The sequence below is a fragment of the Bos grunniens genome, chromosome 21 (genome assembly GCF_055505025.1).
Source record: "Bos grunniens cultivar Pamir isolate PY7600 chromosome 21, Bosgru_T2T1.0, whole genome shotgun sequence".
Classification (NCBI taxonomy): domain Eukaryota; kingdom Metazoa; phylum Chordata; class Mammalia; order Artiodactyla; family Bovidae; genus Bos; species Bos grunniens.
The window spans coordinates 37174349-37195990 of NC_141185.1; the positions used below are offsets into that span (position 1 = coordinate 37174349).

Genomic DNA, 21642 nt, shown 5'->3' on the forward strand with positions numbered 1-21642 from the left:
TGTACCTCAGCTACTGTGCATTCTGTTCCCCAGTGAGAGCCCTTGGTGGACAGAGGACTGGGAAAGGCATGGTTCCTGGAATGCCACAGAAGGTTTATGTAAAGGCCTCAAGTCAGCCCTCACTACTCTTCAGTGGCTCCAAAGTACGCCAGGGGGGCACTTCCTCCACTACCTCCTCTCCAAGTCAAAGGCGGCTTGTAACAATGCCATGAGGAAGGGATCTAAGCAAACATTCTCATGAATTTTTTTCTCCTCATCCAAAATGGGTTATAATAATCATAATAATAATGATACTAATGAAATAGTAGTTCCTGAATTTTGGCAGATATGTACAACAAAATTTCAAAACTATTCCTTTCATCAAGAGCTTCCTGCAGACCTATTACGTGTTACATGTCCTTTTGGTAAGTTCACCTCTAGGTGCAACCATGGAAAAGGCGATGGCACCCCACTCCCGTACTCTTGCCTGGAAAATCCCATGGACGGAGGAGCCTGGTAGGCTGCAGTCTATGGGGTCGAGAAGAGTCAGACACGACTGAGCGACTTCCCTTTCACTTTTCACTTTCGTGCTTTGGAGAAGGAAATGGCAACCCACTCCAGTGTTCTTGCCTGGAGAATCTCAGGGACGGGGAGCCTGGTGGGCTGCTGTCTATGGGGTCGCACAGAGTCGGACACGACTGAAGCGACTTAGCAGCAGCAGCAGCAGGTGCAAATATGAACCAGAAGAAAACTGGTCCAAAGTAGCAGGGAAAGGGAGAACTATGCTGCTGCTAAGTCACTTCAGTCGTGTCTGACCCTGTGAGACCCCATAGACGGCAGCCCACCAGGCTCCCCTGTCCCTGGGATTCTCCAGGCAAGAACACTGGAGTGGGTTGCCATTTCCTTCTTCAATGCATGAAAGTGAAAAGTGAAAGGGAAGTCGCTCAGTCATGTCCGACTCTTCTCGACCCCATGGACTGCAGCCCACCAGGCTCCTCCGTCCATGGGATTTTCCAGGCAGGAGTACTGGAGTGGGGTGCCGTCACCTTCTCCCAGGGAGAACTATGGGGAACTGGTAATTCAGAAGCCAGGAAGACAGCTGACCTTTATAAGCAGGAAGGAGGCTGGAAGTAGCCTGCCCCATGTGTTTCCCAGTGCTTCCTCTAGTAAGTAGTTAAGGCCAGGACCTAAGGATAGGCTATACCTCACACAACGTCACCAGAGCCAAGGATTAAAGCTCTCACACGTTAGATCTACCAACTTCCACCATACCCTGGCTCTGTTAACCCTGGGTCAGCTAAGGAAAAGCTCAAACTCTTTGCTTTCCTAACCCTCCCTGTTTCTAAGAGCTAAACTCCCCTCTATAATCACCCATGCTTGGGGGTTGGGGGGTGGGTAGAAAAGAAGGGCAATCGGTAAGAAAGGGATGAACTCACCGGGTGGTCATGACAATCACCAAGACTTTTTGCTCCCATACCATAAGCCAGAAATCTCGGTAGGTATTCTCCAAAGGGCCTACAATGTAAGAACAAAACAAGGAACATAACCCTGGCAAGCACTTCTTTCCTCCTCAGGCTCTTCTGTTTTTTCCTAGATACTAACTCCAAAGCACATATGCTGGCTCCCTGCCTTTTTGACTACATCCCTGCTATTCAGGGAGGGGCTTGGGCAAGAAGCACCAGCATCATACGGGAGAGTGTCAGAAATGCACACTCTGCATTTGAACAAAATTCCCAGGTAAAGCTGTAGGTAGGCTACCACTTAAGAAGCACTGTTTTATAGCCTCTTATAGCCTCATCGTCAGGGCCTCAGCTACCACATCCAGCCTGACAGTGTCACCTGTGTACATGTCTCCAGCTGTTTTCACCCCGTCTAAGCCTTATAATCACCAGCTGCCTACCTAACCATTCCCCTCCCATGTGCCATCACCCGATATCCTCAGACCCTGGATGTCTGCAATCCAGTGTCCTTCAAAGTTAGTCTTCTCTCTATACTTTCTCAACTCTGTTAACAGTACTGCATTCTTAAATCATTCCATTTCAAAAAGTTGGAAATTCCAACTCTGACTCACTCATTTCTTTCATCTCCCAGAAGTAGCCACCAAGTCCTAGATTATTTTTGCCTTTGGAATTTTTTGATTTTTATCTTTTTGTCTTCCTACCAAAATTCACTGTCACAAGGACTACATCATTTTTTTTCTAAGTTCCTATAATATCATTTTGGTTTACTTTTCTCAATAGGAATTTCTCTTCCAGTCTCTTCTGGATACCTCTGCCAGTTTTGCTTCATCACAATATAGACACACATGCTCACTTCTGACTTTTTTCATGCTCTCTGTTTCACCTCTACTGCCACTGACTTTCTACCCATTTTTTCTTCCCCCTTCTAGTTTTTTTGAGATATAGTCAGCCTGCAGCACTGTGTAAGTTTAAGGTATAGGAAGCATAACGATTTGACTTTAGTATATCATGACATGATTACCACAGAAAGTTTAGTGAACACCCATCATTTCACATAGATACAAAATTTAAAAAGAAAAAAAAAAAACCCACTTTTTTCCTCATCATGAGGACTCAGGTTTTATTTTAACTTTGAGGTATAACACACAGCAGTGTTAATTACATTTATCACACTGCACATTGCATCCCCAGTACTTATTCAGCCTATACTGAATTTGTACCTCTGACTGTCTTCATCCAGTTTCCCCCTCCCCCAACCCCTGCCCCTCTAACCACAAATATGATCTCTTTTCCTATGAGTTTGTTTGTTTTGAAGTATAATTGGCCTACAACACTATGTTAGCTCCCAGTGCACAAGATGCTGATTCAGTATTCCTATGCACTGCAAAATGATCACCATGCCGCCCATTTTCAAGTGCTGCATGCATGCACGCTAAGTCGCTTGAGTCATGTCTGACTCTGTGCGACCCTATGGACTGTAGCCCGCCAGGCTCCTCTGTCCATGGGATTCTCCAGGCAAGAATACTGGAGTGGGTTGCCATGTCCTTCTCCATTCAAGTACTGCCTCTTCCCTAAATCTTTCTTTTAACATCACATTCTTTGTAGGGCTCCCTCTCCTCTCAGTTCTCGATGGCACAGCTGGATCAAAACAGCTTAACCATTTGATATACATGGTCTTACATCAGGCATTTTACTTTGTGAGAAGCAATCATATCTCAGCCAAACATGGTGCTGAGGGCAAGGGCCGTGTCATCAACTTCCCCTTTTAGAGTTAGAACCTGTACAGGGCTGGGCACGCAGCAGGAACTTTGAAGATGCTTCAGAGCCAATAACTCCCTTTCAATCAAGTGAGTAATGGCTCAGGATAATTCCTTATACTTTTCCAGTGCCTTTTCCGCCTTTGCTTTCAAGGAAGCAGGGCAGAGCCACGGGTTGATTTGGTCCTGGAAGTCTGCTAATTTTACTGCCATTTTTGCTCAAGTCTGTTAGGAAGCACAAACATTTTATGATAGTAGAATTCCCTCTATGCAGAAGGGGACACTGCCAGAAGCATATGAAGTCTTGAAAACAAGCTAAATGTTTAACAAGAGAGGATGTTAAATTATGGCATACCCCAAATTTTAGCAATCCATAAAGGTGATACTGTAAGATCTGTATTTTTGCTATGGAAAGGTATTCACAAGATAACCATCAAAAGAAAAAAGAAATAATGTATAGAAAACGCCTGTTTTTTTAGGTATTTTATATGTCCACATCTATTTGTATGCACAGAATGAGGTTTAGAAGGAGATGCTGCAAAATGCCAGCACTTTCTCTGAGTCTCAGGGTTATGAGTGATTTTCATCTTCCTTTTCCACAAAGGACATGGCATTACTATAGCATGCATGTCAAGAAGATAATAAAAACAGCCTTTCCCTACCTCTGACTCTTAGCCTTGTTTGCATCTCACTATTCTGCATCACAGTAGCTCTCACAGACTTTATTTTCTACATTTAAACCACGGGCAAAGCTGGTGTTGCCACACAGAGCACCTGACAATACCACTCAAGACTCAGGCTGGACAGAGAAGGGTCATAATTTCCTCAGAAGCATAAGAGAGAGATTTAGAAGGGAAAGTTATGCTTCCCCAGATTAGATTCTTTAACAGTAGACATCTCTAAAGAAACAAAGTCAGCAGTTTATGCAGATGTGGGTGAAACAATCCACTAACCTGGCTTGTCTGTTTGAATCAAGCAGACATGTGCTCAAATCCTGGCTCTGCCACTTACTAGCTGTGTGATCCAAGGTCACTTAACCTTTTTGAGCTTCAGTTTGTTCATGGATTTATAAACCTTCCTTGCAGAGTCTCTATAATAATTAGATGGCAATTATATATCTATTATATTTAAAATAGATACTTTTATAAATAACAGTAGAACTATTATGAATAAAAATCAGAACACGGAATATAGCCAAGAAGGTTAACTAGATATATCAAACCAACCCATTTTCCAGTCCTAACAGTGCTGATGCCTTCTAAGTGATCAGTGCTGAACTCTCTCATACTTCTGGATGAGTTTCCTCTCCCAGACAGGGCCTTCAGAGCCAGCCTAAAGGATCCAATCCCTGCATAGCTAACAACTCTAGGAAGTGCATTTGCCGTCTAAACCAGAGAAAGGAGCACTCTGAGACCCCTAGAGCCAAACTTTACCCTCCAGAAGCCCACTCATGCCACAGATACCCTCCTCAACAAAGACATCTCCTTACTCTCAGGCAGATCACATCCTATTCTATACGTGCCAAAAATCTTTCCTGATAGTTCTCTTATTTCTTCCTAAGGTCTTAAAGGATGCTTTCTGGAGGTAGTAGTCCCCCCTAAGGAAAAGTAAGACTGTGACCATCAGACCAGTTAATAATGTACCAAAAATCCAAAGGACCTTTTCCTTTTTATTCTCCCTCAATTTCTATTTTGAAAAATTTGAAACCTACAGAAAGTAAAAAAAAAAAAAATAACCACAGCACAATGTATGCATACATTCTTTAGCTTGAAGGCTATCATTTTTAGCTATTATTTTACAAAGCCTTCTCTATATATACACAACACATATTTTCTTTTTTACTATTTAAAAATGTGTTTCAGACATTATGACATTTCACTCCTAAATACCTGAACACGTATTTAGAAGAACATTCTCCATAGAACAATATCATTATCACACTGCAGCAATTACACATTAATACAACAATACTGTCTAATATACAGTCTCCAACTGTGCCAATATTTTGTCCTTAAAAATTATTTTTCCAAATTGAGTTATGGATGACACACTGCCTTTGGTTATCAGTGACTCTTTAGTGTCCTTTAATCCCTCCCCCACTTTTTTTTCCCCAGGGCATTAACTTGAAAAAATCTAAGCCAGTTCTCCAGCAATGTTCCACAATCTGGATTTCTCAGGTTTGTTTCTCATGATCCGATTGATTCACTTAAAAACTGGCAACATACAACAAAGGTTACATTGTGTAGTTCTCATTGTATCAGAATAGGAGGCATATATCTGTTTCTCCATTATTGGTGATACTAAGTGTGATCGCTTGATTAAGGAGGTACCGGCCAGATCTCTTGCTGGCCATACTCCACAATGGTCAACGGCCCTTAAATCCATATGATGGCCTCTCTTATCCTCTTATGATTTCTTACCACTCTCTTTGAAGGAAACCTGGTATTCTTGAGATGGCAGAGAACAAGTCATTAATAGTACTAGGGCCCACAAGAGCATTAATAGAAACTCCATCTGAAATCCTCCTAGAGCCCAATACTTCACTGTCAGACTTAGCAAAGACTATCCATGTTAGAGGCTGGTGTACTCTGTAATGGTACACAGACCAGCGAAAGTCTCTTAAGCCAGCAACACCCATTCACAGGCTGAATTCTATCTCTGGGAAGTCCACTGCCATCCCTTTATGTCCTACTTGACATAAAGACAATCTCACTAGCCAGTCAATTCTGATGTCCATTCCCCTGGGTCTGCAACACTAAGACTCAATCCAAAAACTTGTAGAAATGTTGTGTGTTCAAATCTCTAGTTTATCTCTATGCAGTGAGTTTCCAGGCACATTTGATAAAGAAACTCTACACCTCTCATCTGCCTTCTTCAAGAACCCTCAATCTTTATGAAAGACCAAGATCTAGAGAAGGGAAAAGCTACCCACTCCAGTATTCTGGCCTAGAGAATTCCATGGACTATACAGTCCATGGGGTCGCAATGAGTCAGACACGACTGAGTGACTTTCACTTTCACAAGGTCTAAAGGCTGCAACATCACCACAAGTTACCATTTCCTTTAAAAATTATGCTATCCCCTGGTGCAAACAATCACAGGTAGATGATACAAAACCAATTTGTGAATGGCAGACTAACTTACCTTGTGTACCAATGTAAGCATTCTTCTGCTTGTAGCCATCCATGAAACTGGCATTGATGTAATCTGTCTAATGATAAAAAGGAAATATCATTGCAGTTGTGTGGAATATACCAATTGGGTACGAAAATGATGTACTAGGTACATAAAACTCAAGGTATGGATTTTCTCTTCTTGTCAGGCAGTGAAGAAGTGAAAGGACCAATTCAAAACCTCACCTGCACAAATGTTACTGAAACAACTGGATATCCACATGCAGAAAAATCAAGCCTACCCTCTTACAGCATACACAAAAGCCTAACTCCAGGGAATTCCCTGGCAGTCCAGTGCTTAGAACTCTGAGCTGTCATTGCTGTGGGCATGGTTCAGTCCCTGGTCAAGGAATTAAGGTTCTGCAGGCTACACAGCACAGCCAAAACAAAACCTAACTCCAAATGGATTGCAGACCTAACGTAAGAGCTAAAACTATAAAACTCGTAGAAGAAAACATAGTAATAAATGTTTGTGACCTTGGGTTAGGCAAAGCCTCCTTAGATACGACATCAAAAACACAAGCAACAGAAGAAAAACACAGATAAATTGAACTACAGTAAAATAGAAAACTTTTGTGCTTCAAAGGACACCATCAAGAAAGTGAAAAAACAACCCACAGAATGCACACATTTTATAAGGGATTTGTAGCTAGACTATATAAAGAATTCTCACAAATAAACAGTAAAAAGACAATTCAATTTTAAAATGGGCAAAGAATCAGAATAGCCATTTCGCCAAGAGAATATACAAATGGACAATGTGTACCTGAAAAGTTGCTCAACATCATTAGTTATCAGAGAAATGCAAATCAAATCCACAATGAGATACCACTTCACACCCACTAGAATCGCTACAGGTCAAAGATAATAACGAATATTGGCAAAGATGTGAAGAAACTGGAATCCTCATACATCACTAGTGGTAATATAAAATGGTGCAGTCACTTTAGAAAACAGTCTGACATTTCCTCAAAGGTTAAAGCTACCATATGACCTGGCAATTCTAAACCCTAGGGAAATGAAAACATAGATCTACATAAAAAAAACTCATATACAAATATTCATAGCAGCATCATTCACAGTAGCCAAAAAATAGAAACAACTCAATTGTTTATCAGCTAATGGAATGGATAAATAAAATGTGGTGTAGGGATTTCCCTGGTGGTCCAGTGGTTAAGAATTCAGCTGCCAATGTAGGGGACCATGGGTTCGATCCCTGGTCTGGAAAGCTCCCACATGCCATGGGACAACTAAGTCCATGTGCCACAACCACTGAGCCCATGCTCCGCAACAAGAGAAACCACTGCAGCGAGAAGCCTGTGCACTGCAACTAGAGAGTAGCCCCTGCCTGCTGAAACTAGAGAAAGCCTGAGTGCAGCAACAAAGACCAGCACAACCAAAAATAAACAAATGAATAAATATTTTATAAAATGTGTATACACACACACACACACACACAATGGAATATTATTCAGCAATAAAAAAGAAATACTGATACATACTACAATATGAATGAACCTTGAAAACGTGCTAAGTGAGAGAAACCAGACATAAAGGGTCACATATTGCATGACTCTACGTAAGATGTCCACAAAAGGCCAAAAGAGTACACAAAGAGTAGATGTGCTTGGGGGAAATGGGGAGTGACTACCAAGGTGAGTTTCTTTTTTAGGTGATAAAAATGTTCTAAAGTTGATTGTGGTGACAGTTGCACAACTCAGAATATATTAAAAACCAATGATTTGTACACTTTAAAAGAGTGAACCGTATGGTGTGTGTATTATATCTCAGAAAAGCCGCTATTAAAAAAAAAAAAGTCCCTTAGGACTACAGCACTGCAGCTCAAAACCAAACTCAGAAGGGAGGCAAGCCAAGCAACCTGAGCAGGAACATCCTGTCCACGTGGTAACACACAAAAGGCAAAGTGTGACTGGAGAAGGAAGAAAGTTACACCTCACACCTAGGACCATCAACAGCATGGGCCAAACACCCAGGCTCTGTTACTGCCTAAATTGACACAAAGCAAAAGCCACACACCTTCAGAAGAATCTCAATGAACAGTTCATGATGCACTCTCTTCTGCGGGCCTTCTCCCACCTCCCAATGTCCTCCGTCTATTTACATCATTAGCCATCAGGAAAATTAAATAGGCTTAAATTTTTATTGTTTTTATTCTACCTCCTCACAAGATCTCTGTCAACACTATTTAGTCCAAACTGATAAAAAAGCCAAACGGATGCAGCTACAGCCTCAAGTCACAATATAACTAGTTGAGAGTATCTGGCAGCTAGGATGGATGGATATTAGAGGATATGAAGGGTTACAGGGCAAAAGTAAAGATGTTTCAACAAGAAACTAGGGAAAATTCATACTCCACTCCAGTCTAAAGAGATCAAAATGACTCCCCATCAACCCTTTTGCCACTGGTTCCAACACTTGGAGAATAGTCTGAGCTGTCAGTACCCCCACAGCCACCCTCAGAAAACATCTCTGAGGAATTCCCTGAGTGGTCCAGTGATTAGGACCTAGGTCTTTCACTGATGTGAGCCGGGTTCAATCCCTGATCAGGGAACTAAGATCATATAAGCTGCATGGCTCAACCACAAAAAGAAAACATCTCTATCTCACGGTCAAACCCATGTTATTTGGATGCATGTCCATTAGATAGTCAGTCTACCAACTTATCCTCCCACTGATTATTTAGTCGAGTTTCCTGCTCTTTTCTTCTCCCACAGCAACTGGTAGTGACCTCATACTATTAATACTAGTGCTCTACCCTGATTAGGACACCTTCACTAAGCTAATGAAACATGCAGTGGACTCAGCAAGCTAAAAGTCACATTCACCCCAACCAGGCCTCTTAATCCAGGCCTCACCCACAGTCAGCCAAAGCCCATCCTCTGTTCTGCCTGGCACACTCAGATGGGACCCTAAAGGGCCCATGTGAGAAGGCATAGAAAAGTACAAATGATTTAGCTGGTACATGTCAATCAACACTATTGTATAAGTAATATATAAGCTGTCACACTTGGAGTTACCTTCATGCTTTGAAAAGAAATGGCACTTCTTTAAAGGGGACTTATTTCTTTATAACTAAGGATACCAGTTTTTAGCATCTTTGTCTCTGAGAGCACTGGGAATTAAAACCAGCAATTTCAGAAGAATCATTAGATATTAAAAACTGAAAACGACCTCAGAGATAAAGTACAGACTTGGGGGCAAACTGAAACAGCAGGAAGAACCAAAGCAGCACACACATTATGTTATGGGCCAGGTTCAATAGAAACATAATATAATTCCAGGTATATATAAACCTGCTAAACAATTCACTAACAAACCTGAATCCTCCACTTACTGTGGAAAAAAGCCTCTACCAATATTGTAGTACGGAGAGGGAGTATTAACTCAAGTGATGATCTTCAGATTAATTACACGATGACTAGAATAGTCTCCTGGTACACTGGGGTGGGTTCACTCATTCACTCACAAATAATTTACTGAATGTCTGATACATGATAGGCACTGTTCTAGGTCTTAGAGACAGAGCAGTCAACAAGACAGATGCATTCAGATATCTCTGACTCTAGAGCCTCAATTCAACAAAGACAAAACTCAGTAATACTGATGAATTTGCCTTCAATCAGGCAGACTCTCAGCTAATACCACTGCACGAAAACCCTCTGTAAGGACCCTAGACAGGGTTATGAATTCAGTTTATGAATTGAAACAGTAGGGTCAAAGAGATTAAAACCATGATCCCACGGTCCTGATTCATATATCATATATGCCCAAATATAAAGCAATCATCTTCCTAAGAATTATCCTCCAGAAACAAGAGGAGGGATATAACAAGTCCTTATACTGTGTGTGATGTTAAGGGGCACTATTTAAACTCCTTTAACTGTGAACAGGAAGCTCAATCAATGCTGTTTTTTGATGTGTATAGAGGTCACCAGACAGAACTGTTGTATCAGAAGGAAAAAAAAGGAAATATAACACCTATTTAATTGCTGACCTCAAAATTCTAAGTTTTGGATGTCGCTGTAATCAAGTCATACTAAAGAGGACTTTAAAAAGAATTAAGTGATTATGCTTTAGAGGATGCATGAGATACAGAATGAAAGAAAAGAAAAAACTGTGCTAATGTTATAGATTTTTTTCTGATTTAGGATAAATTTTCCAGTGACAATATACTTAAAAAAAGAAATAAAAAGATGTGTTCTGGAAAACCGTGTTAGATTGACTCAAAAAGTAGCTCAAATAAGGACAGATATATGTGAAGAGTCTGAATAACATTTTCACTAAATATCCCTACTAAACATATATGATTTTTAATATGCACAGATATGATTGAATCAATACTAAATAATATAGGCATTTGACCAATTCATCTCTTTTGTGCTCAGGTGCTCAGTCATGTCCGACTCTTTGCGACCCCATGAACTGTAGCTCACCAGGCTCCTCTGTCCATAGGGATTCTCCAGGCAACAATACTGAAGTGGGTTGCCATGCCCTCCTCCAGGGGATCTTCCCAACCCAGGGATCAAACACAGGTCTCCCGCATTCAGGCAGATTCTTTACCATCTGAGCCACCAGGGAAGTCCATGCATACACTAGTTGTCTAAAATTTTTGTCAGATCTTCTAGATGGAAAAATCAGAGGTCACTTATAATGAGTCCTCTGGTATTGATGCAATATATAACCTCACACCAGTAAGGCAGATGACATGTCTATGACTTTATAACTAAAGAGTAAAAGGAGAAATAATTTATTGAGTACCTACAGTAATATACCAGACTTTGGGCTATCAGCATGTACATCAAGTATTTCATTTAATTTCCACTTAATACTGTGAGATGGGCATAAAAGGACTTTCATATGGTAACAGACTAGTATGTAGTCTAAAACTCAAACTCTCTCTCTCTGGCTTAGAGTTCATGTTCTTTCTACTACAGTATTAGTAAGCTTCACTTTGGAAGAGGCTTACATTTCCCCCAGTGCTTCTGAAAGACATTTATCTTTCTACCTGAGTGTGGCCGCTTCGTTTTGTCAGCTTCACTCTAGTTTGGTCCAGGCAGGGTACATCCCCATAGCGGTTCTTCTCTAGGTTTCCTGGAGACCTGAAAGAGATGAAACAAACTGAAATAAAGAAACAACTACAAGAGTTGAAAATGGATGACAACGGGAGTGGAACTGAGGGTAAGGCGGGAGACTGCTATTTGTCATTCATTACTTTTTTTCTTTGGTATTATTTGATTCTGAAAAAGTCATCTGCATATATATTGATTAAAAGCAAAAAAGTTTTTACAAAGACCACCCACATAAACTAATACTCTATATTATTTATGGGTATGAATGTATATGTAAGGATATAAACATAATGATCTGGAAGGAAACATACCACATTCATACTAGTGACTACTGCTGAGTGAGAATTGATGGTGACGATTAGAAGAGATTTCAACTTTACAATTAATTCTTTCTTTTATATAAAAAGATAAAGCAAATACAACAAAATACTAAAAACTGCCAGTTATTAATTCTTGATGGTAAGAAATAGTTGTTAGTCACGTTATACTCTTAGAGGAATCTTCCCACACAAAGAAACCCAGCTGATATTTTAAAAAGTTCCAAGAACAATTTAACAGAAGAAGGAATACTCTTTCCGACCAATGGTGCTGGAACAATTAGATATCTATAGGGAAAAAATCTGAACACCAAACTAAACCTTACACAAAAAATTAATTCAAAATGGATCACAGATTTAAGTTAAATGTAAAACATAAACTATAAAAATTTTAGGGAAAAAAGTAGAAAAATCTTTGGATTCTAAGGCAAAGCAATGTGTTCTTAGGCTTGACATCAAGAGTATGAGCCATAGAGGAAAAAATGATTAAAGGAACTTCATCAAAATAAACTTCTGCTTCACAAGAGAACCAGAAAAGAAAAAAAGAAAGAAAAGCTACAGACTGAAAGAAAATATTTTCAAACTATGCATCCAACAAAGAACCAGTACCTAGAACATAAAGAACTCTCAAGTATCAAGAGTTTAAAAAAAAAAAAAATCCAAATAGAAAATGGGCAAAAGACGTTTTTACAAAGAGGATATACAGATGGCAAATAAGTACATGAAAAAATGTTCAATAACATTAGCTAGTAGAAAAATGTAAATTAAGACCACAATTTTAATTTTAACTTAGAGGTATCACTACATACCTATCAGAACAGCCAAAATAAAGAAAAAAAAAGCGACAACACTGAACACTGGTGAGGATGCAAAGAAAATGGGTCACTCTGGGACTTCCCTGGTAGTCCAGTGGCTAAGACTCCAAGCTCCCAACGCAGGTGGCCCGGGTTTGGTCCCTGGTCAGGGAACTGAAGCCCACATGCTGCAACTAAGAATCCCATATGCCACAATGAAGGTCAGAGACCCAGCAGAGTCAAAAAAAGAACTAATACATATTTTAAAAAAATAAACAGCCCATTCATATATTGCTGGGGGGAAAAGCAGAAGAATATAGCCACTCTGGAAAACAGCTGGACAGTTTTTCATAAAACTAAACACTTAATTAACATATAACCTAGCAATTCCACCCTTAGCCATTTATCCCAGAGAAACAGAAACTTATTTTTACACAAAACCTAGACATGAATGTTCACAGCAGCTTTACTCGTAATAGCTAGAACTGGAAACAACCCAGATGTCCTTCAACAGGTAAGTGCTTAACTGGTTAACAGTTTACACTGTGGTTCATTCATATCATGGAATATTATTCAGCAATAAAAAGGAACAAACTTGATACAAATAACAACTTGGGTGAAACTCCAGAGAATTATACTGAGTGAAAAAAGGCAATCCCAAAAGTCTATATACAGTATGATTCCATCTATATAATAACATTCTTGAGATGACAAAATCATAGTAATGGAAAACTGATTAGTAGTTACAGGGGTGAGGGATGGGGAGGGATAGAATGGAGAGGTATATGGCTATGGAATTCTGTATCTTGACTGTGCTTTTGTATACACAAACCTACCTGAGTGATAAAAATTGCAAAGAACTAAATACACAAACACACAAACAAAAACTGGGGAAATCTGAATAAGATTGGTGGACCTGCAGTGTGGGAGACCTGGGTTCAATCCCTGGGTTGGGAAGATCTCCAACCCTAACCCACTCCACTATTCTGGCCTGGAGAATTCCACGGACTGTACAGTCCATGGGGTTGCAAAGAGTCAGACACGACTGAGCAACTTTCACTTACTTACTTATCAATATCCCAGTTGTGATACTATACAAAGCTTCTGGAAAATGTTACCATGGGATAGGTGCGGAAAGGGTATACATCATCTTTGAATTTATCATTTTCTCATAATAAAAATTAAATTTTTATTTATTAAAAAAAATCCTTTGAAAGAATGAGGGGGAAAAAAAGGTAAAGTCTCACAGTCCGTGGGCATCCTGGACCGCAGTGAATACTCTTGATACCTACTTCTTAAACTAGAATTCCAAGGAAAACAGTTTGTTGTGTGTAAGTAGTTCTACTGGAACTGGGGGTGAGACACAGGCCTGAAGATGTTGAGCGTTCTGGTTTCCAGCTCCTGAAGTAGGATGTTTTCATTCATTCGATAAATAAAGAGGCAAGACTGGGAATCCTTCCATAACATCGGGATATATTCTCTGATTATAACATGATAGCTGACTTGGAGATGCAAAGAGGACAATCCAAACACACATTTTTAATGTGGTGAAGGGGAACCATGGTAGAAATGACACCTTAAGGCCCCTTCAGTAGAAGCACCAGAGCAGAGTCAGGAATTCCCAGAACAAGGGTACACCCTCTGCTCTGGCTGGGAAAAGGACTGGACACATATAGGGGTCTAGAACCGGTAGGGAAGAACATTCTCCCCACATGATACATGTTCTGCTTTCTCTCTTTTTCCCTTATTTTTCTTTGCATTCTTGTTTTGTTTATTGATTTTTTTTTTCTCAATTGCTTCTTCTCTCTTACCTTCCTTATCTGTTTCCTAACTGGTTATTTTTCTCTTTCTTTTTCCTTCTCTCTCTTTCCTCACTCTTTGCATATTTTTTTTTTACAGCACACTGACTAAGCTGGAGAGGAATTACAAGGGGAGAGAGGTACTCACAGATCCCTAAAACATTTAAGCTATAAAATAATCAGTGGATATCAGCGAGTCTAACATAAAATATTACAAACAGGAAAACTGAGGTACAGAGTAGGGAAATAACTTGGGTAAGTCACAGAGGATATTTTTGGCTAAGCTGGAACTTGAGCCTAAGACCCACTGGAGACAGCTTCCTTAATTTTTAACAAACAGATCTCAAAACTTGGAGGAAAAGAAATTTTTGCTGTAGCCAATGAAAACATGTTAGGATAAATGACAGCAGCAGTAAGAGAAATGATCAGTGCTCTACTGCCAACAAGAGTTATCAAGTAGTTACAAACCAGTTATAGAATTTAGGTAGAAGGAAAATCCCACAGGCTAAATTCCTAAGAGGCAACTCTTCTCTCTTACTGACTGTGTGTTATTTTAAATGGACCAGTACTCCTCCTCAGAAAGTAATGTAACACCATAAACGCTCTAGGCAGAAGCTGCCCAAAAGCAAGGACCAGAGATCACACTTAGAACAAGAATCAACAGCCTACCTTTTGGGCCTCTACTTTTTTTTTTCCCTAAAAGCACTTGCATATCAGGAACACATCAAAAAATGCATCCTTTAGTACACAGTTTCTCCATTGTTACCAAAGACCTTCAGAAACTTCACAGCGTATGCTGCTGGCAACAAGCACCAACAGGTGCCTCTTTCTGGATGAGAGAAATGATGATCTAAGTGAAAGTGGTGCTCCTTAACCTAAGGAAGAGCCTCTCTTAAGGATGTGAGGTGTGGAAGGTGTACTAACACGTGTCACAAGCATCTTGGAAAGTGATTGCTGGCCCAAACCTTCCCTACTTACATGGAACAGTGGAAAGTACCAACTGGGTTCTCACGACGGATGTCTTCGTACTCCTCGTATATACCCCGCTTCTGCCTGGTGCTAACATAGTCCATCAACTCCTGGATGGTCATGGCTTGGGGGTCTGGGACATGCACTGAGTCCCAGTCTAAGGCCGGAGGGAGGGAGAACAGGATGATCTCATCGAAGGGATCTGGGTGGCCATTCATCTGGGATAGAAACTGGAAATTCCAAGTGGCGAGGTCAATTTTGACATATCCACCCAGGTTTTCCGGGAGGCACTCTCTGGGCAGGTGCTGGGTGACCTCAGACGTCTTCAATATCTGAATCTGGAAAGTAAGAGAGAACCACGTGAGTCTGTGGGGAGGGAGGGGCATACAGACAGTGAAGGTAAAGAACCAAAGTACTTCAGAGAATGAGATGAGATTGGCTTGAAACATGTGGTATACTTAGAAAAGACGTAAATGCAGTTTCATCTGTTTAACATTGAAATCCTAGGAATTTCCCAGGAAAGGTTTGATTTTCCACAATGTATACCAAATTCATTCCTGGAATTAGGGGCCCTGTTATAAACATAAAGGTAGGTATAGAGAACCAAGGCTTTATACTATATACAAGGCTTTCCAGTTCCATCTCACATGGGTCCTGGCCTTTTTGACTACCAAGAATGCATAGAAAGTGGTGGTTTCTGTCAACCCCATACTAAGGTAACCAATTCTAAGCCTGTTAGCTTGTCCTTTACTCACAGCTTGGTATGGATGTTCTCAAAAATAGATTTCTAAATGAGAGCAAGATAAGACTAGCCACCCAGAGGCAGGGAAGCCCAGGAAAAATGCTAGAGAACTATAATACTCAATTCCTCTCTTTGCTGCCATAGTGGACACAGCCATATTGGAGCAAATTAGCCTAGTTCGTTCCTTTTGAAATCTGTGTGGAATGGGATGTTTGCCTTGCTTGCTGCTGCTGCTTCCTGGAATGCTGTCTTTTTCTCTATGGCCTCTTCAAGGACCAGCTTATGGCTCACCTCTTTTGTGAAGCCTTCCCTGACTGTCTGAGGCAATATTCTCCTCTGTGTTCCCGTCGAGCCACAGTCCTCTGAACATGTCTTGTCCCCTTTCACAACCATGAACTCCACCGGAGTAATGGCTATGGCCCTCCAGTTTTAATTCCTAAGGCTGAGAACCTGAACTGTAAAGGTGCTCAATATATTTTGAGCTTATACATTCATGTATATACACTTGTATAAAATTCAAGTGTTAAGAACTCACCCAAGGAGTCCTCTCAAAGAGTCACCTGGGAGAGTACCTCTCCTACTCTGGGGTCGCTAAGTCCCTAAGCTTCTACAAAACCAACTGTCTTTAGTTTTTTCCCTCCAACCCAAGTTGCCTCAGCTACAAAGATCTGAATTGTTAGTATTCATATAATCTCATATTCTTTTTAAAAAAAAATCCTCTGACAATATTTTACATTATTATCTTATTCTAGTATATCAATGTTTCCTATACCCTTTCTTTTAAGGGTAAGAAATGAATGAGTGAATGACTAAAACCATAATCTTTGTGTCATGGAATATTCGGGGAATGATAATAGAATTAAGATGATATTAGACAACACTTTTGAAGTTAGGAAGCAACAAGCTGTTTTATGAGAAAATGCCAGGAGTAAAAAGAGTCTGAGATTTTCCTTTACCACCCTGGTGGTCAAAGGGACTGAGGGATACTTCCAGTTGAACAAAATCAAATACCAGCTCAACTGATGTAATTATATTAGAAGCTGTACAAATCTAAATTTGGGAAGTGGTAGCTATCTCTAAGTCACGCATGGGACACATTTCTTCGATACTAGCTGCATGCAAGGTTCTATATCGAGGGGAAGTGCCCAAATTATGTCAAGGTACAAACTTCAAGGAACTTGTAGTACAGTCAAAAAGGCAGCTTGTACAGAGCTGAGTAAAGAATAAAGCAGAAAATGTAAGTGAACACACTAACAGAAGCAGGAAGAGAGACAAGCCAGGAAGGCTTTTGAAGGTAGAGAATTAACTGGCAAGTTTCAACAGCAGAGATGGAACTATACCTATCCAACCTCCAAATAATAAAGTTAGCTTGCCTTACCCTCTCCCGAACTTTATCCTTCAGAAGGAGGCTGATGATGGAATAGGGCACTCGGAACCATATGGGTGCTCCCACAATCAGCACTTTCTTCAAACGAGCTGGAAAAGCTCCCTGTGGAGAATACATGTGTGTGTTAGTCACTCAGTCGTGTCTGACTCTCTGTGACCCCATGGACTGCAGCCTGCCAGGCTCCTCTGTCCACAGAATTCTCTCAGCAGAAATACTGGAGTGGGTTGCCATTCCCTTCTCCAGGGGATCTTCCTAACCCAGGGATCAAACCCGGGTCTCCTGCACTGCAGGCAGATTACCGTCTGAGCCACCAGGGAAGCCCTGTGGAGAACACATACAAGGATTTAATACACCCATTAGGGCACTTCAACAGTGCCTAGTGGGACCTTTGATTATTTAAATCCAAAATTTAGGTTTTCTGCTCTTTTCACCATTCTTACCCAGCAGGGGGAGTCTACAGCCTAATTCAGATTTCACTTAGTGGCTAGAGAAAAAGTAGTTAAAAAGAAAGAAATGAAAGCAACCTAAAAGTCCATCAACAGAGGAATGGATAAAGATGTGGTACATGTATACAATGGAATATCACTCAGCCATTAAAAAGAACAAAACAACGCCATTTGCAGCAACATGGGTGGACCAAGAGACTCTCATACTGAGTGAGTCAGACACAAAGACAAATATACCACTTATATGTGGAATCTTAAAAAAAAAAGGGTACAAAGGAACTTATTCCCAAAACCGAAGTAGAGCCACAGATATAGAAAACAAACTAATGGTTACTAGGGGGTAAGGGTGGGAGAGGGATAAATTGGGAGGTTGGGATTGACATAAACACAATCCTACATATAAAACATGTAACTGATTCACTTTGCTGTACACCTGAAACTAACACAGCATTATAAGTCAACTACAGTTCAATAAAGTGCAAAAAAAGAAATTAAAAGCTGATTTACCGTTCAAAGTAATCATATTATGGAGACATAGATGGGGGCAAAAGTTCAGCCTGGGACACCTAAGAATTATAGGTGAGTATGTTGGAATCCACACATTGAAATGCATGAGCTTTGAGTTATTTGATCTGGATCCATTTAATGCCTGAGAACGACTTCAGAACTTTTGGTTACATTAGTAAGTAAGATATACCCTAAAGATTCTCAAGTCTCTCTGCAGATCTGAAAGAGGAATCTCAAAGGAAACAGATGAGTATCTCCTTACCTTTTTTTTCTGGGATTATATTCCCTTGATCAAGTGAGTTCTCTATGATTTTTATTGTCAGTACAACACCACATTTTCAAAGAAACTCTTATTTGTAAAACAAATAAACAAACTAAAAAAGTAATATTATGTTCTTGTCAATATAAGCTTTATAGATCAAAACTACTCTGACTTTTCTTGTCAGCATAAATGTATACATCCTTACGTTTTAATTATTAAAACTTTAAGGAACAATTAGATCACAAATAAAATGAACATGAAACATTTCTCATAATCTTTCCTTTATATTTATATCTGTGTGTTTATAATCATTTTTGACTCATCTCTTCATCTATTTATATATTCATTCATTCAGTCAAACAATATGATCTCCTGGGCATGAGGACAAATGAGGTCTAAAAGAAAGGAGACACCCTGATCTGCACAAGGCATAGAACTAAATATTATTTCTTTTTAAGCCACAGCTCTTTGTTTCATTTAGTTTCTCAACACTCCAGTCCTGCTCATAGGCAGGGATAATGAGTAATACTGTACTTCTCCTGGGAAGAAATTATTCCCAGCTTTATAATAGTATTTTAAAGTACTGTAATAGCATTTTAAAATATGAAAGATAAATATGAGAAAATCAGCCACCCTATAAATACTAATCACCATTAAAGTATAATGGTAAAAAGACTCTGGTTTATAATAGTATTTGTACACAAAAGCACCATCTCTCTCCCTGTATGATACTGGTCTTACAAAAAAGATGATTTATCCTTGGAGTTTACTATGTTTATACATATATACACGTACATTTTTTAGCCTAAGAATATACATCATAAGAAACATGTAAGACACGTAGTTTTTAAATTTTATTGAAAGACATAACAAAAGACTTTAAAAAATCCATAAAACAAAGCATTCCTGGACAGGTGAAGATGAGGCTGTAAAGTCAATTCTCCTTAAACTAATTCATTATATCCAAATTAAATCCTAAAGTGTCTTATCTACCAGAACTTGACTGAATGACTCTAATGTTCATCTAATCAAAAGATGATGATTTTTTAAAAGCATTTTCTCAACAGATTTATAATTTTGAAAAAGTGATTACCTCTGTGGAATGGCACTGGGGTGTATGAAGGAGGGGTTAGAGACTTTTCCTTGAATTACCTTTTTTGTTTGTTTTTATAATTTAAAAAAAGGTATAAAGTTTGTTTTTAGTATGCATGTTATATACCAGTAAAAATTTAAGTAAAAGCACACAAAAGTGCATGTAAAAGAACAAAAGTGTAAAAATAGAACAATTTTTAGAAATAAAAGAATATAGGGAAGCTTATCCTATAAACTGTTAAACTTCATTATAAGGCTACAATAAATTTAAAAAGTGAGTATGTTGGTCTGGATGCCTAGATTAATAGAACAGGGAGTATAGAAATAGACACACTTACCATATGGAAATTTAGTGTAAGATAAAGGTGTTATCCGAAGTAAGTAGGGAAAAAAGTGTATTAGTTAACAAATATCACCAAGACAGTTATTTGAAAACAAATTATTTTGTCCATAATATTATGTACTATGCATATTATTAAATGTAAAATATGTAATACAGTATATTAAAACTGTAATGAAAAATTGAGAAAACATAGTACTATATGACGAGACATAGTCATATTGAGCAAATTATAAACTGCAAAAATGCTGGTAACACATACTTAATAATATTCCTAATATTCTTAATAACAAATCTTGCAAATTAATGAGACAAACACTTCAACAGAAAAATGGGTAGAATATATAAGCAGAAAAAATTTTTTAAAGAAACACTGATGTTAAATGTGAAAATAAGTTAAAGTTCATCAGTAATAAAAAAACACCAAATAAAGACATGAATATAATTAAAATCCAAATAATAAATGATGATGAGAATCTAGCAAACAAGGATGTTGATGGGAGTATAAATCTGAACTAAGGTTTTAGAGGACTATTTGGCAATATTTAGCAAATTTTAAATGTGCCTACCTTTTGACCATAAATATCTGCTTACAGAAATTTATCCTGAGGAAATAATTCACCAAATATACAAAAATAAATGTAAAACAATGTTCACTGAAACCTTTATAACATAAAAAAATAGAATAAACTTCATTTTTTCTGCTTGGTATATCAACAACAGGAACACTTTTTGCAAGGGACTTCTCTGGTGTTCCCAGTGGTTAAGAATCTGCCTGACAATGCAGGCAGTGCTGCTAAGTCACTTCAATGGTGTCTGACTCTTTGTGACCCCATGGACTGTAGTCCACCAGGTTCCTCTATCCATGAGATTCTCAAGGCAAGAATACTGGAGTGGGTTGCCATGCCCTTGTCCAGGGGATCTTTCCAACCCAGGGATCGAACTGATGTCTCATTATGTCTCCTGCATTAGCAACCGGGTTCTTTACCACTAGCGCCACCTGGGAAGCCAGCCAATGAAGGGGGACATGGGTTCAATCCCTGGTCCAGGAAGATCCCACATTCTGTGGAGCAGTTAAGCCTAGGTGTCACAACTAGTGAGCCTATGTGCCACAAATACTGAAGCCCCCCAGGCCCTAGAGCCTGCGCTCTGCAACAAGAGAAGTCACACAATGAGAAGCCCACACACCACAAAAAAGAGCAGCCCCCACTTGCTGCAACTAGAGAAAGCCCACGCAGCAGTGAAGACCCAGCACAGAAAAAAACAAAAGTTGTGCAGCCATTTAAAAAAGTGAGGGAAAAAATGAGCTCAGAGTTGTATGTACTGACATATAGACGACAAAGATACATTGTTAAGTAAAAAAATGGCAAATTACAACTGCTGAATATAATATACCATACTTGTAAAGAAAAGTACTTATCCTCATCCCATATGTATGTATACCTACATACACATGTACACATTTTAAAAGCTTGGACCTTGGACATACATACCCTAAGTTCTTTATACTGATAATTTTCAAGGGGTG

The 21642-nt window shown here is 39.3% G+C and overlaps 1 protein-coding gene across 3 annotated transcripts in view; it reads right to left on the reverse strand.

Moving 5' to 3' along the window:
- PTPN9 (protein tyrosine phosphatase non-receptor type 9) overlaps window positions 1-21642 on the reverse strand; it is a 70691-nt gene that overhangs the window by 3817 nt on the left and 45232 nt on the right. For 2 of the 3 annotated variants that reach the window (XM_086363896.1, XM_086363897.1), the window contains exons 6-10: window positions 17459-17569; window positions 15348-15676; window positions 11396-11489; window positions 6341-6407; window positions 1416-1494 (exon numbers count right to left, since the gene is read on the reverse strand). In XM_086363896.1, coding sequence (XP_086220022.1) covers window positions 1416-1494; window positions 6341-6407; window positions 11396-11489; window positions 15348-15676; window positions 17459-17569 — 680 coding nt within the window. Of the gene's footprint in view, window positions 1-1415; window positions 1495-4149; window positions 4287-6340; window positions 6408-11395; window positions 11490-15347; window positions 15677-17458; window positions 17570-21642 lie in introns of all 3 variants that reach the window. The other variant, XR_015149815.1, reaches the window with a different exon arrangement.